Source organism: Delphinus delphis, chromosome 19, assembly GCF_949987515.2.
Source record: "Delphinus delphis chromosome 19, mDelDel1.2, whole genome shotgun sequence".
Taxonomy (NCBI): domain Eukaryota; kingdom Metazoa; phylum Chordata; class Mammalia; order Artiodactyla; family Delphinidae; genus Delphinus; species Delphinus delphis.
Genome location: NC_082701.1, coordinates 43,173,651 through 43,190,183, shown reverse-complemented (window position 1 = coordinate 43,190,183; position 16,533 = coordinate 43,173,651). Strand labels below are relative to the sequence as shown.

Here is a 16,533-nt window from a genome sequence, read left to right as displayed (position 1 = left end):
CCCTGCTGGACCTCCCCATTGGGGGTGCTTCACAGAAAGGAACCCTGGGTGAGGGTTCGCCTCACATTATACCTTTTTGGTCAGTGCTTTGGGGAGGGTTCCGAAATGGGGTTCAGCTGCTCTGTCCACCGGATTGTTGATGTCCGAGGGGACAGATTCTGTCCTCCGAAGCCTGGGTACTGTTTAAAAAGAGGGGCGTGGTAACCATCAGCAGGAAACAGGTTCAAGAAAGATGCACCCCAAATCCAGAAGGGGGAAGCGCAGGACACTCACGCGGAAGGAAGGATATTCTACAGGCGGGGGCTTCTTTTGTACACTTGTTGTGACACTTCAACCTGGTAACGAAGGCAGGGTCAGTGCACGAAAGCCACACGGGACCCCGGGACACACGCAGGGGCTCGGAAGCACTGCCTGGAAGTTTTGTGCAACACTCAACCATGACTGCCTCAGCTCCCACAAATGTCTCAACAAACATGAGCTTAAGCGTGTAGAACATCTGATGTTAATAGTACTAGCAGCTACTATCTGTTGCGTACGACCGTGTTCCTGCTATCACCTGCCCAATCTTCACGTCAAAGCACGTTTGATTACACCCATTTTAACTTGCTGTGGGTCACACAGCGATTTCTCTTTTCTAAACAAAAGGAGACCCTCTACCCATGTTCAGAAAGCTTGAGACAAGTCTGAACTTAAAAGAGATGAATTAGAAGGAAAATGTTTCCATTACCAAAGGGTCCCAGGGAAGCAAGGGGCAGCCCCTCCTGCTACATTCCTACACAGGCCACGTGGTCTGAGGACCAGAGTGGCAGAAGTGGAAAGAGCTGGATTCTTGGTTTGGTTCTGCCGGCTGAACCCCCTCTTGGGGTTCTCGTTGATCAAATGGGCCGATGGCTGGGGCTCTACCAACTTCACTGCAATTGCAGGAGAGCCTGGGGCTCAGAGGTTATCCTGTGCTCTCTGCATGAAAGGTATTACTTGAAAGGGTGCTGGAGGTCCCCAATTTAAAGCCAAATGGCCAGGAGCCACAAAAGACCTAGACTGGTGAGAAAGGTCTGGCATCTCCTTTGCGTTTTCCTGATGACTCTCCTAACCACAACTTATCCAATTGACACACATGAGACCCATCACCTACAGTCTGGCAGGAGCCCAAACGCTTTAACTATACACACTAGCTCAGATCCTTGGAGCAATCCTGATGGATAGAGAGACCTGGAATCATCTTCCCAGATGTATACCTGACAAAAATGAGGCCCAGAAAGGGCAAGCACCTTGCCCCAGGTCACACAGCAACACAGGGGCGAAGTAGACTGGGAGCAGACTCCAGGTCCATCCTCTATAAGGTGAGGGCAGCCAGACAGCAGGGGACAGACTCTGCTCACCCTACATTGTTCACTATCCTTGCCTTTCTTTCCTACCAGAGACCACAACAGTAGGAAAAAATGTTGAATTTGTATAGAATCTACATTCTCCCCTCACTCTCTTCTGGAAGTACCATGAGCCACTTCTCTGTTTCTACCATTCCCTGTCCCCATTTCCCCATTCCTTGTGTGCTAACACGTAAGGCTGACTTCAGAACTCCTTACAGTTTCCAGAACAGTCCTGCCGTTCCTCTCTGCCTTTGTACAAGATGCTCTCTTGGCCTGGAATTCTCTTTCCTCCTTAGTCTACCTGGTAAACTTCTATTCATCCTTCAGAGCCCACCTCAAATATTCCCTTCTTCTAAGAGTGCTGTGTCTGATGCTCCCTTAATCTTCCTAGAGAGGGCTGATCACTCCCTGGTGTGCTGAGATTATGAATAGGTTTAGGAACTCTCAAAGGAGTTCCTTTGAACTCCGACTTGACCTAAGGCCAAGAATCAGGTAGCAAGACTATTATTAAACTAAAAGTACGGAGTCTGCTCCCCTCTGCCACCCCTGCCACGCCCCGCCCATCACCTGCAATGCTTGCACTTCACTCCGAACATCATGCTCTTCTGGCACACGTGGCAGACCTGCGACAGCCAGGACTTGGTGGAGAACCTGCAGGGGGTGGACACACAGAAATGCTCAGAGGGGCCAGGATGGAGAAGGGTCCACAAAGCCGCAGAGAGACCAGGAGACTTGGTTCCATCCCAGAGCCCCGGGCACCCTCTCGCAGGCAGGGCAGGGACACCCAGGGGCCACTGCTTCCCCCAGGCATTCAGATTTCTTAGTCACAAAGTCTTCATTGCCAAAGTCCCAAAGCTGGTGTGGTCACCGACGCCAGCTCTCTGGCAGGCAATTCGGCAAAAGCAATCAAAATCCTAAGTGCGCACACAGAGCGATTCCAGCGCCAGGAATTCATCCAACAGATGCTCCCACGGGTGTCAAACGACGCACTGAAAAGGTTACTCACTGTAGCATGTTTGTGGCAGAAAAGACGAGAAACAAGCTGTGTCGTTTAGGCGTACAGGTGACTGACTGCATAAAGTATGATCCGTGCACACAACCGAATACCACGCAGCCGGAAAGTAAAATAAGGAAGCTCTTTTTGCACAAATAGGCAGTGATCATTAAATTATGCTGTCAGTGAAAAAAGTAAGGTACAATGCAACACAACTCCACTTATGTGAAGTTCAAGTACAGGAAAAACTAACCTATGATGACAGAAGTGAAAAGTACCTCTGGGTGGTAGCACTGCGGACTGAGAAGAGCCAAAGAAAACGTTCTGGGATGTGGAGGCTCTGAATCTTCCTCTGGGTGGCATACGTGGGTGTATACATATGTAAGAATTTATTTGTGTACTTAGCTCTATATAAATTATGCCTCGACTTTAACAAGAAAAAAAGCAAAGGATAGAACAGTGTGTATAATATATGCAATATTTGTGTGAAAACAAAAAAGGAGGCGGAGGAATATACATATGTCTTTGCTTATATAAAAATATCTCCAGAAGGACACACAAGAAAGAGCCAAGATCTGCCTACAGGGGGAACTGGGACCTGGTGACAGCAGCAGCGGCACTTTTGTCATATATATACCCTTTCAGACCTCTTGAGCTTTGAATTATAAATGTATTTCAATCCAAACTAAATAAAGTTTTAAAAAAAACACAAAAGATATATTGGAAAGGACGATGGGGAGAGAGTGGGTGGTATCCTCCAGAGAAAAGGTCCAAGGTCCATTCATAGGGTGGGGAGGCCTGAGGGCAGAAAGAACTCACATTTTTGGAGGACTAGATGTTTTAAAGCGTTGTATATCATAGTAACAACAGAACAAACAGCAACAGTGTTTGGGGAACAGTTTGTGATGCGTCCATGAACATTAGCTTACTCCTGGGAGTGACCACCCCTGGGAGTTAGGCAGGTCTGCGATTCTTAGTCCACAAGCAAGGAAACCAGCTCAGAGAGGTTAGGTGACTTTCCCGAGGTCACACAGTCCCTGTGTGACCCGGGACCCCAGGTCTCTGAACCAGAGCACGGCTCTATAAGAGACCCCTGGGCCAGAAAATAAGGGGAAAGGCGTGGGCATTGGGGCCCGACCACACTGGCTTTGAATCCTGCCAACTACTGGCTGTGGGATGGGTCAAAGCCTTTGCAGATGAGGCCAGCACTCTCCCCTCACAGGGATCTGGGGGGGTCGCTCGCGTGCTGTATGAACGTGCAGAGCCTGGACTGTGGGCCTGAACGTCACTGCTTCTGCTCAGTCAAGATGGGAGCTTGTGGGGCAAAAGGACAAAGACGCCCACCCCCTTGGAACGCTTTTGAAGGAGCCCGGATCTGGCCACCTGGGAACCACACTCTCCTTCTCTCTGGTATTTAATCTCCTCTCATGTCAACAAGGGGGGAAGGGGAGCAGCTCAGTGGTATGTGAAATGATCTCCACCAGGAAGTCCTGAAAGCAGGTGGAAATGAGATTCGGGGCTCAGCCGGAGAAGGGGCAGGGGCCAGGGAGGTGGAAGGGGCGGGGTGAGCGTCATGGGACGGTTTTCTCCCCTCACGATGGGACCAAAAACCTTCAGAGCTTCTTGTCGAGAGAGGCCTGGATCATGAATTTAGAAAAACCAAGAGGGTATGACGGTGATGTCGCATACCCACGCCCGGAACCCAGGCAGGCAGGGCAGCCTGGCCATGCCAGACAAGAGGGGTACTGCTGCCCGGGTGGAGGGAGCGGCAGCCTGGGAAGCACTCGGGGTCCAGCTGGCAAATCCTCTGTGCAACCAGGGGCAGCCGGGGCAAAAATGAAACAGAACTGATCCCGGTGTCCCTTGGCTAAGTCGGCCTCTCTCCGGCTAGAGGCAGAGGTTAAATACCCAGCGCTCCCCAGGGCTGGACGCGTGAGCCCCACATGCACTTCACTCCATTTTACCCTCACGACAGGACTGAGAGCAAGTCCCAGCCGTAGAGGGGGAAACTGAGGCTGGGAGGGATTCCTGCTGATGGGCGATGGGGGGGTCCCCACCGGAGAGGGAACAGGAGAGGTCCTGCCCTCTCACGGCTGGGAAGATCGCACTGGACACCGGGTGGGACAGAGGGAGGCTCTCAGACCTTCACTCAGACAGCCTCCCCTGGTGCCGGAGGCTCTCCTCCCCGAGGCTCCGGGGTACAGGCGTCCCGGCCCTGCCAAGGCTCTCAACAGAGGTGCCTGGGCACCAGCCACGGGGCTCAAGCAGCGTCTCGGTGGCCACGTGACCTCGGGCAAATGACTCAAGCCCCGCGAGCCGAGTCTGCACCGCTGGGTGAGGATCCGAGGCTGGCCTCCCGCACAGGCTGGAGTGCAGCTCACGCTCCGGGGGGAAATGAGTGGGCCCTGCTGTGTTCACAGCATCCTTTAATGGGGCGGCCAGAGCACCACGCATCCCAAGGGACCATCCTGCTGGCCATCGGCGCGGGGCGGAACGAGACGCCGCCCGGAGCTGCTGTTGGCAGCACACGCCAGCCTCACGAGCGCTGAGGCCGAGGCCTCTGGGCTGTCCACGTTATGGGCCCACATCAGTCACGCCAGCTGCGTGAGTGCCAGAGTCACCGGAAGTTGCTGGAATCCAGACTGGCAACCCGAGAACCTTAGGGATGGGGTCTGGAGTTTCAGCACGTTCCACGGGGCTCTGACGTGTGGCCAGTTATGTCCACGTAACTGATGCCGTGCTGGACCCAGAGGACGCTCTCGGCCCCTCCCTGGGCCTTTGACCCTGTTTCTCCTGGGACCTGTTTTTCCCCAGCAGACTGAGGAAGAGACCCAAGGAGGGGCAGGAAAGGGCCCAGCAAGTCCCAAAGGCTGCTGGTGACAGGCAGGGGCTCCAGGTGGGTGCCGGGTCGTGTCCACAGAGGCGTGGACAGACAGACCGGAGGCAAAGAGCCCTGAGAGACGGGAGTCAGGACAGCCCCTCCCCACGCACTGAAGAGCGACCCCCTGGTGGGGGCTCAGCTTATATGGGCCCCAGCCCAGCTCTGTGCCCCCTCCCCGCCCCAGCCCAGCTGGGCCTACCTGTGTGTCACCGAGAGCCCGATGTCCCTTCGTACCATCTGTGGGGATCCGTGCAGGAGATCTGCGGGGAAAAGGGCCAGGTCAGGCAGGCCGAGGGGGCCCTGCTGGGGACGGCGTGTGCCTGTGACCTTTTCTCTCAGACATCACAGGCTAGGGCGGTACGGAGGGACCGCCATATGGCAGAGGGACAGTTCCCTGAACCTGCAGCTAATCAAGACAGAGACGGCCAGGCGAGACCAGAGGGGGCCAGTGTGGTCAGCCTCACACTTGGGCCCCCCCGCAAACAAATGGTACCACTTAGCCTCCGCAGACAGTTCAGAAATGGTCCCCGTGAGGTTTCTAGCATTGGCGGGAGGCAAAGCCAAGGTGAGGACAGCAGCTCCGCTCCCCCCCGTCTCTTGCACTTCCTTGCGGATGCACCCACAGGCCACCAATCCTGGCTGCTTCTTGGGAAGCGAGCAGAAGCTGCCTGACCCTTGGCGGAGGGCTTGAGGCTGGTCGGCCTTGTGGCATACCTAGCTTTCCAGTCACAAGCACCTTGAGGATTCTGCTCTGAGAGCCACCAATGCCAGAGCCCGGCAGGCAGAGGGAAGACGAGGCGAAGCTTTACCTGCTCCCACGTAGTCCAGCCCCAGCCGGGCACTCAGTCTGAGCCTTTGGGGAAGTCTCAGGCCACGAGCTTTGCCTGCCTTCCTAGAGGGCACCCTGGCCTCTCTCTCCAATCCTGGCTTCCTCATAAGAACAGGCATCCCTGGTGTTCGTGGTATAATAGGGCAAGCAGTAGGGGAGCAGCTGAAAGCAATCTGTCCATCCACCAGCAGCCCACATGTCTAACCCCATCTCCCCTCCTCCACCAGGGCACCCCCCTCCCCCCTCTCCCTTCTGCCCATACTCAACACTGCCTATCTCCTCCTAGAGCAGGGGTTCTTAACTGAGCCCATGGATGGGAACCCTCAGGGGCTCTGGGAACCCTCTGGACTGGTAAGCAGAATGATGTGCGCTTTCCCCTAGAAAGAGAGTCTACACTTTTATCCAATTATCAAATAGATCTGTGCCCCAGAAAGGTCAGGAACACAGTGCTCCAGTGATCTGTGGCCATCTCATACCCTCTGAGTCAGGCTTCCACCCCATGCTGGCCTGGCACACAGCTGGCGCTCAATAAGTGATGGTTCACTCAAGGCCAAGTACCACACACCCAGCCACAGGAGAAGGGAGTGATGGAGGTACTGACTTTTCCTCCTACACCAAGGGGGGAGTCTGATCGGAACGAAAAGTCCTCTGCCACCCCCTGATAGTTGAACCCACAATCTCGCCAGCACGTCTGCCATGGGGCTGCCTCTTCCCAACTCCGTCCTGGGGGTGGGGGCCACCCTACCCCAGTCAGTAGCCAAAGCCATCAAAGTACATGGGTCAAAAAGGGGTTAGGTTGCCAGTCTAGGAGAAACAGACTATGGGAAAATGAGATTTTAACCATCTATCTCTGAATGCAACCTACGATTGATTTGTAATGTCTGCCACAGGCCTGGGATAGGTAGGAGGGAGGTGAGATGAGGCTGTCCCTGATGGAGATGAAATACTGGTCCTGAAGGCCTCGTCCTGCCTTCCTGGAAAACTGGGGAAGCAGCCTCACTGCTATGGTCCCTGAATTACTATAGCAGCTGGGAATGGCAGGGCCAGGCTGTCCTAGGGATGCAAGTGCTGGATTCTCCTCCAAGCCTCTGGGAAGTGCCCTGGGAGTTTCTGCCTGTGCCCTGGGGACAGGGACGTGCCCCCTCCCTCCTCTCTCACCCCGGTGGTCCTGCAGTCAGATCCATTCTGGCAGAGTCACTGCCCCTCCGCATGTCTAAGACCCTGCTGACAGCCTCATCACTCTGCTTAGCCAGCTCAGGACAGTACAAAAATAAGCTGTTTTGCTCAGGCAAAAGCCAGACGTCTCTGCATTTCCACTGAGACCATCAAAAGCAGACCCCAGAGGTCACTTCCCTCTACTTTGACAGCACAGCCACGTGCAAGAACCAGCTCTCAACCCAGAGGCAGACAAGGGACTCAGAGGTTGCCTAGGCATCCTCGTCCCCTCCCAAGGGGATATTCGCACCCTCCGATCTCTCAGGGCCTCATTCAGAGCCGACCACGTTCCTGCCTCCAGGGAAGTTCCTCTCCTGAACAGAGGGGTCCCGAGACGTCAGCTAGGCTCTGCGTATGGCTACCGTCCACCTACACCAGACAGACAGTGCCTCTCTCCCGGGAGCGAGGCGTCACCATGGCAGCCCAGCTGGTAAACACTCCCTGTCAGAGGTCACCTGGCGGGGGAGCAGCAAGGTGCAAGTGGGACCCCCCCATAGGGCTGTCCGCGGACTGTGACGCTCTCAAGGTCTCCGCTTCTCAGAGAGGCTGCTGGCTGGGCCACCTCGTCACCTGAAGGTTCCCTGTCCTAGAGCTATTTTCCTGCCCAGCATCTCTGCTTCTGGACCATAGAAAGGCCAGCAGACTAAGAGAGGGTCGAAGAAATCCACCCTTGATGGGGACAGCGACACAAACAGGACTCCTGGGTGGCAGAGGGGATGAAAATGAATCACTCTTACCGAACCTGCAGGAGACAAAAAAGACAGAAAGTAGGATTATGTCACCGCACTGGCCTGGTGTTTCCCAGAACATCAGCCCTTGGGTGGGAGCAGGCAGGGTACTCGGACGAGGACTTTGAGCGCCTGGGGCATGGGGCCAGGCTGGCTAAGTGACCGGGGAACGTTTCCTCAATGAGAAGGGCCAGAGGTAGCTCCCCCGGTCCCCCACCAGTGGACAATGGAGCTAAACCCTGCACTTTAATACATTAGCTTTTCTAAGCCTCGCCAGCCACCTGCATGGTAATTAGAGTTCACTCCATTTCACAGCTGAGGAAACAGGCTCACAGTCTCCCAAGGTCATGTGCCTGTAGGTGTGGGAGCCCTGCCCAGAGCCCTGGAAGGAGGGGTGCTCGGCCCAGGCAGGAGGGGGGCTCAGGCAGCCAGGGAGGAAGTGGCTGGGGCAGGAGGTGAGGAGGACAGTTGTAAGAGCAGAGAGGCAGCCCCCAAGCAGGGCCAGGCCAGGACGTGCCCTGAGCGATGCCTCCCGGGGGTGCCGCTGTCCCAGGGACGAAGAGAGCTAGGAACCCAGGCCACTCAGTCCACCCTCAGGGCTCATTGAGGGCAGCAGGGTGGCCTGAGCACCCATGTCAGTGCCAGTTTTGGTGGCTTTGTGGGGACCTGACTCAGAATCTCAGGGCCCAAGGCCCAGCTCACCAACGGTGGGATCTGAGGAAGTAGTGTCATCTGCCCGAGGCTCTGTTCTCTACCCAGAGCTGGGGGTGAGACCAGAGCCCTCCTAACACTCTTTTAAGGGAAAAAAATGAGGAAAGAGATGCACTGGGGTTTGCCCACTGAGATGCCCTCTGATGGACCCGTGTCCATGTTTCCACATGGTCATTATCACTGTGCTTCCTGAGAGAAGATCCAGAGGGGGAGGAAGGCTCAGCCCTTTTGGGGGGTGGGGGGAGGAGGGAGGATCCAGGCCCCAGCAGGACAGCCTGATCGAGAGTGGCAGGTAGGTCACAGGTAGATTTCTCTCCTTGGGTGACACACACTCAAAACCATCAGAGATGTCCAGGGTCTATCCCATAAGGGACCCAAGATAGCCTGCACTGGGATGGGGGAACAAGCCCACGCGAGACCAAAAAAGACCATGTCAGGAGAGGGGCCAGGTCTCCAACCCTCAGAAGTACAAGAAAGTAAGAGGCACTCAAAGAAAACTCCCTCCTCCCCTTCTGCCCTGTCCACAAGGGTATATTGACAAGGGCGATTTTTGTAATAGCAAAAGAACCTAAATGTCCATCAAGAGGGGAGGAATTAGTTAAACTATACACTGGAAAGAGGTAAAAAAAAAAAAAGTTAAAAAGATGAGGTAGGGCTTCCCTGGTGGTGCAGTGGTTGAGAGTCCGCCTGCCAATGCAGGGGACACGAGTTCGTGCCCCAGTCCGGGAAGATCCCACATGCCATGGAGCAGCTAGGCCCGTGAGCCATGGACGCTGAACCTGCGCGTCCGGAGCCTGAGCTCCGCAACGGGAGAGGCCACAACAGTGAGAGGCCCGTGTACTGCAAAAAAAAAAAAAAAAAAAAAAAAAAAAAGATGAGGTAGTAGTTTGAATAATTATAGATATATACAAAACTGATAACCTGGTTGGCTCCTGAAAGGAAAAGGAAAAATGGTAGGGAGTGACTTTATACTCTACAAAGCTCTACACAAGCTACAAAGCTTTTGGATACTGGACTATGTGACTGTTACTACCTATAAAATAAACAGATTAAAATTTTTTTATAAATAAATAAGAGAGTGAGGTGTTTCAAGAGGTACTGACATGAAGTGCTCAGAAATAAAGGTAAGTTGAAAAAAATAGGGTATAGAACAGAGTACATAGTAATTGATAATCATTAGTGGTTTCAACATGATATTCTAATTCCCCCTTCTGCACACAGGGGAGGATGACATTCCTTGGTTCCGTTGTTTGGGTAGGGCCGTAAATGGTGAGTGGCACTTTCAGGAAAAAGCATTTAATTACTCGGTTGTAACATCTAAAGTTCTTTTTTCCTCTGCCACAGTGGGATGTTCTAGACAATGTCCCAGCCTGGAATCTGAAATGAGGCTGACCGTGACGGACAGGTAGCATGACCAAGAAATAAATCTTTGTTATTTTAAGACCCAAAGATCTGGGGGTATTTGTTATTGCAGCATAACCCAATCTAACCTGGCTGACACATGGTATCATTTTGTGTGTGCGTGTGTGTGTGTGTGTGTGTGTGTGTGTGTTCAGAAAGAAATCTAGTAGGATTCGGCCCAAACTGATAAGGTAGTCTGGGGAACGGACTGAGAGATGGCAGCATCTTTCACTTTTCACGTTGCAGCTTCTATGTTGGCTGATTTGGTCCGTTTTCAATCGAGCCTGTGTTACCTTTACAATGAGAAAACTGCAGACAGAACTTTCAGTAGACGGCAAACTCAGCACCTGCCTGGCAGGAACACTTACCTCATCGGGGAGACCTCGTCGATGCGGTTCCCCAGCTGAGACTCGTGGGACTTGCTGCGGGTGAGCGTGGGGAAGCTCGGCAGCAGCTGGAAGACCTTGCGGCTGGGCGGGGGCGGCGTTCTGGGCGGCTTCAGCTTGGTGTGCCGGCGGAGCTGGGGCGTGGTCGGCGGGGTGATGAAGCTGGGCAGCGCGCGGGGCGTCAGTCGGCCGCTGGTGTGCAGGGAGATACAGGCGTCCGCGAGGCCCTCGCCGGGGCCGGGGTTTGGGGAGTCCGAGGTGGGCAGAGCGGACACGGAGACGGAGCGTGGGCCCTGGGCACCGCTGCCCACTCTGCCCAGCTGGGAGCTTCCTGGGGGCCAGGGCAGGCTGGCTGGCGAGAGGCTGTCCGCGGGAGGCCCAGAGCCACTTTCCCGTCGGGCATCCGACGGACTCCAGCCCGAGTCCTCTTTGTGGTCTCCGCCTGCGGGCCAAGAAGTCGAGTCACAGATGCTTGGGGCTGGAGGGATTCACAGGTGAGGTGGCCAGGACCCAGGAGCACAGTTCCTTAGCGGAGGCTCCAACTGCCAGCCTTCACCTGTTTAAGGCCACTGGTGCACACACACTAAATTCCACACTATCTGGCTGGCTGCGGGGGCACCAGCGTAGATATCACCGTCCCCAATTTACAGAGAGGAAAATGAGGACCAGAGAGGGAATGCGCAGGGCTCCTGCTGGCAGGTCTGTGGGGAGCGGGCGAGGAAACCCACCCCCAAAGTGGGAGACCTCAGAGAGGGAAGTGGTGACTGACCTAAGAGTTAGGGAAGGGAAGCTGGGCTGTGCGAAGGGATAACTCCCCTCCAAGAAAACTCAATCATCGGGAAAAGAGGCTGCGCCGACCTTCCGACAGCAAATTGCCCTGGGAATTTACTAGAAAAGAGATCCAGCTAGAAAGAGATCAACAGCCACTTCCTTTGGAGAGGAGCCTCTGAGTGACTTTTGGCTGTCCTCGTGGTGACTCTCTGCCTGAGGCCTTGAGGCTCCAGGGGTTCCAACTCAATGACACGGCCTGTCCATTCATTCGAGTATATGCCGGGTGTCAAGGCATAAAAAAAAGACACATCCGTGGTGTCTGAGGAGTCCAGTCAGAGGGACGGACACTTAACACGGCGTGCTGTGTGCTGACGCAGAGACGCATGGGGACTGAGAGGGTACAGCGGAGGAGGACCCTAAATAGCTTGGGGGTCAGGGGGCTTCCCAGCGGAGGTGGCAACAGGGCTGGGCCAGCTGGGGAAGACGTGGAGAAGGTGTACCAGGCAGAGAGAACAGTGCACGCAAAGGCAGGGAGCACACAGCACTTTCGGGCAATGACTCCGCGTCCCACAAGACTTGAGAGGTCAGGACAAACCAGGGAGAGGCAAGAGATGAAGTTGGAGGGTCAGCCCACCTGGGGCCAGCTCCGGAGGGGCCTTGGATGTCTTGCCAAGGGCTTGAGGTTTGACCTTACAGGAAATGGGGAGATAGTGAAGGGGTAGGGGCAGGAAGAAAGGACCCCCGTCCACAGAGACTCTGTTGTGGGGAAGAAGACACCTCCCTCGTATTTATCAATGACTGGAAAGTACCGGAGGGCAGATTTTGACTCAAGGCAAAATGAACTTTCACCCTGTAATCCTTCTACTTTGCGAGTTGTACCCTGTCTTCCTAAATCCGCCCAGCATGGTGAGGTTGCTGAGATTCAGAGAGGCTGTGTACACTGCCAAGGTCACACAGCTAAGTAAGCAGTGGGATGGGAACCGAGCTCTCGATCTCAACCACAGCACTGGGCCTCCTCCCCCAAGGCTACCGATGCTGAACAACCTATAACGGCACAGCCTTCAGAGGTAATGAGCTCTCTGCCATCAGAGGTAGTCAAGCCTAGCCCACAGAGCCATCTATTAGAGACGGTGCAAAGGGATCATCCTTCGCAGTTCTTAGGGTTTGTCCATTCCATCCCCTCCTCAAACGCCCTTCCTCCTACCTCACTGCATGGTGACTTTCTATTCATGGATCAACTTGGAGAATGAGTTATTCGTCTGTGCATTCCTTTAGGCTTGCTCCTTTAGAACTGTGGCCAAGACCTACACTTTAATTTATAAACTGGCCTATAGGAGGCACTGGACACACTCTTGTTGAGGGGATGAAAGAATGAGTGCCATGGGTTCACGGGCAAGTCTGCCACCAAAGGAAACAAGCCCTCGATTCTTCAAACTGTCTATTTAATCACCACTGCTTTGAGCCAGCTCATGGATGGCAAATGGCTCTTGTGCATGTCAACACCAGTCAACTGGCAGTGTGGCTGCTTGAGAATGACTCTGGAGTCACTAAGTAGGAAGAGCTCAGGGATTGATTAGTGATGTCTGCCATGGATGAAGGACAGGGAGTATCAGCAAGCATGATCTTCTCCTGTTCACCAGCCACTGGCATAAAGAAACATCCTTCATTACGTTTCTTAAGACCAGAGACATCCACATTTTCCATGACCCCACAGGCCTAATACTGAAAAGAGCATCTAATATGCACCAGGCTCTAGACTAAGTACTTATCCTTAACTCATTTAATCCTCGCAGCAATTCTATGTGAGGAAGTGTTGTTGTTATGTCCATTTTACTCATAAGGAAGATGCGGCACAGTGAGGTTAAATAACGGGCCAGGGTCCCGTGGGTTCTAAGTGGCTGAGCAGAGTGCTAGGCCCAGGCAGCCTAATTCCACAGTCTATCTTTACTGCAGCCTGACTGCTCTCACCTGGCCCTGTGGGGTGCCATGAAGACTCTGATTGCATGACCTGAGAGACAGGGTGATCACAGTTACCCACCCAGCCCCCAGCAGGTACACTCGAAGTGCAGCCACTACTGGGCAGACCCATCTGCCTGCCCGTGTCCTGGACTGGGGTGCGGTGGGTCCCTCTTGGGGATGTAGGGGTATCACAAGCCGAGATGGAATGAGAAAGAAGCACCTGGAATAGACTCTCTGCCCAGGACCTCCTCGGGGACATAGTGGAAAAAGCACCCTCTGAGGAAGAAAACTGGGTGCAAAGCCCAGCTCTGCCACATGTCAGGTGTGGGACCCCAGACAACTCATCCAGGGCCTCCAGTGCTCGGATGCTTTAGCAACAAAAGGAGCTCACCACCACCTCTTAAGAGGACGTTGCCGGGCTTCCCTGGTGGCGCAGTGGTTGGGAGTCCGCCTGCCGATGCAGGGGACATGGGTTCGTGCCCCGGTCCGGGAAGATCCCACGTGCCGCAGAGCGGCTGGGCCCGTGAGCCATGGCCGCTGAGCCTGCGCGTCCGGAGCCTGTGCTCCGCAACGGGAGAGGCCACAACAGTGAGAGGCCCACGTACCACAAAAAAAAAAAAAAAAAAAGGCTGTTGCCACATGTGTGTCAAGTGCCTGGCACGTAAGAAGTGCTTCGTAAATTAGTGATCTTCCTATCTTGGCACCCAGGATGGACAGACAGCAGCCTTAACACACGGGGGTCACCACCACCCAATGGCTGGCTCCTCTACAACTGTTTCCAATGCAGGCATAGAGCGGCAGGGCTGAGACAAGGTCCCCCAGATTCCCAGCTTGGGTGGCAAGTACTTTTCTTTCTTTTTTTTTTTCTGACTGTTGTCTGAAGGTGACTGACAGCAATGGCTAAATTAATCCATCAGAAATATCTTTTCTCTTGACATAAAGAAAAAAGACAGTGAAACGGGCACAGGTGGCAAAGGCTGAGGCTCAAGTCACAGTTCTGCCACCCACTGCTGTGTGTCCTTGGTTACCCTCTCTGGGCTCAGTCTCCTGCTCTGTAAAACGTGGGGACAAGACTGCTAACCATGTCCCTGTCCTGTTTACTCCACGGTACTTGCCAGAGGCCAGATGTGTTGAGGTTTTCCGAACTAAGTGAAGCTCTGGGCTCTGTGTTCAGAGGAAGACTTGGTACAATGGGGCCAGGGAAGAAATTAAGCACAGTCCTCTCTGGGAAAAAAAAAATCGAGTAGAATATAAACCTCAGAGCCTTCCTTAAGCTTCAGGCAGACAGAGATAAGACAAGTGGCTCAGCGAGTTAAAAAATGGAGCAAATTCCATTCATCAGGCGCATTTTAAAGGCTTATCTGGGTGGTCATGGGAGCGTTAAGTCAGGGCATTTGAAGCTGTTTCCAGGGCAAGATTTAGAAAGCCTGCAAATAATTCCCGAGGAACATTATTCATAATGCCAGGATTATACACTTCGCCTGAGGCGGCCATGTCCACACTCACAGCTCAAACGAGGTACAGTTTCTCTCCTCAGGCTTGCTTCAGGCTGAGCCCACACCAGCGCGGGCCCTTCTGAGCACACAGCCCAGCCGGCTGGCCGATGGGGATGGAGAGGGGAGGGGGAGGGGAGGGAGAGGGCAGGGAGAGGGGAGGGAGGGGGCTGGGTTGCAGGAAACTACAGAAGAGTCACAGAGCCCCACAGAGGTGCTCCACGGGGAGCACCTGCCCAGCAGACCAGCCCGGGGCTCCTAACGATGGCTCAAGCTTCATGCAGCCCAGTTGGGATCCGGGAGCCTTCTGTCTCAGGGAGAGCCCTCTGCCTCGGGTCAGGTCCATCACACGCTTTCTGAGGGTGGACCCTGGCCGTTCCAAGCTGGCCCAGAGACCCTGATCACACCGGCCCCACCCCGTCATCCATCCCAGCAAAAGCCCTGGTGCCCAGGGAACCAGGCCAAGCCTGGGAGAGAAGTCCAGTGTCCAGGCCAAGGGAGAGGGAGAGGGAAACGATGGGGCTGGTCCTACCTACCCAGGCCTGTCACCTTCCGCAGGCAGGTGAGGGCGTACTGCAGGCGGCCACACTCCTCGGCACTGGCCCCGCAGCGCCGCAGCGTCTCCTTCACCTTAGCCTCGTTCATGTCCAGCAGGGCATCCAGCGTGAGCTCGCAGAGGATCTCCTGAGGAGGCACAGGACAGGCAGAGAGCCGGCTGAGCAGTCACCCTCCTCCCAGCCGGGCCAGCCTCCCGCTGAGTGGCAGGGGCCAGCTGCTGGCGGGCTGGCCTCTGACCCAGAGCCTCCACTTGTCCGAGGACACCAGCAGTCAGCCCTGGCCCCCGCCCCCAGCGCTCTGAGACAGCAGCTGAAGCAGAGATGCCAAAACTTGGGGTTGGGGGGAAAGGAAGGAAAATACCAGAAAAGTTCTGATAAGAGTGTGTTCCCTTCTCGTCTCTTTTTATTTATTCTTCTACACAGGAGAATGATGAAACACCACGACTTTTTAGAACGACAAGTACTTCAGATAAAGATAGCCCTTTACAATTTTGCTGTCTCTGAATCAGACAAAATAGGTTTCAAATAAAATTGACTGACGGAGAGAAGGATGACAAAGAATTAACCCTCGCCAAGCACAGTGTAGGTCCTTTATCTGATTCTCAGTCGCACCCTTCCAAGGTTTCAAGGTAGCGGACATAAGTGAGATGCCGGAAGGATGGAAAGACTGGCACAGACTCTGAGGAGGGAGGGGCCACACAGAAGGAACGGGGTGGCCTCGAGGAGACAGAGTGGCCCCTGGCGGACCAGCAAGAAGGGAACCTCAGGCCTGAGGCCACAAGGAAGTGGATTCTGCCAAAGACCTGAACGCACTTGGATGTGAGTTCTTCCCAAAGCTTCCAGGTAAGAGCCGGCCTGGCTGACACCCCGACTTTGGCCGGGCAGGTTGCTAAGCAGGGAAGCTGGACGAGCCCGTGGGGACCTCTCCATCCAGTCTTCTTCCTGCAGGACTGGGAGCTAACATATGAGGGATGGTTTAAGCAGCTAAGTTCGTGGTAATTTGTTACACAGCAAAGAAAATGAGTACAGAGAGCGAATATTTGAATCAAGGCCTAACTCCAAAGCTTATGCTCTTTCCTCTCATCAAGGACTGGGGAAACCCCTCCGGCTCTGATTACTTTGAGCCACATGGGATACGGAGCCTGGAGCTCAGAACAATGGGACACGTCCCTGGCCTCAAGTGGCTTGTGGAGTGACTGACGTGAAAATAAGTTATTGCAATGCAATAAGATATGGCCCAG

The 16,533-nt window shown here is 54.4% G+C and overlaps 1 protein-coding gene across 1 annotated transcript in view; it reads right to left on the bottom strand.

Annotated features, from left to right (window-relative positions):
• KSR1 (kinase suppressor of ras 1) overlaps window positions 1-16,533 on the bottom strand; it is a 148,177-nt gene that overhangs the window by 26,546 nt on the left and 105,098 nt on the right. The window contains exons 3-9 of the mRNA XM_059998060.1: window positions 15,272-15,419; window positions 10,495-10,954; window positions 8,024-8,028; window positions 5,442-5,502; window positions 1,935-2,018; window positions 274-335; window positions 73-179 (exon numbers count right to left, since the gene is read on the bottom strand). Coding sequence (XP_059854043.1) covers window positions 73-179; window positions 274-335; window positions 1,935-2,018; window positions 5,442-5,502; window positions 8,024-8,028; window positions 10,495-10,954; window positions 15,272-15,419 — 927 coding nt within the window. The remainder of the gene's footprint in view (window positions 1-72; window positions 180-273; window positions 336-1,934; window positions 2,019-5,441; window positions 5,503-8,023; window positions 8,029-10,494; window positions 10,955-15,271; window positions 15,420-16,533) is intronic.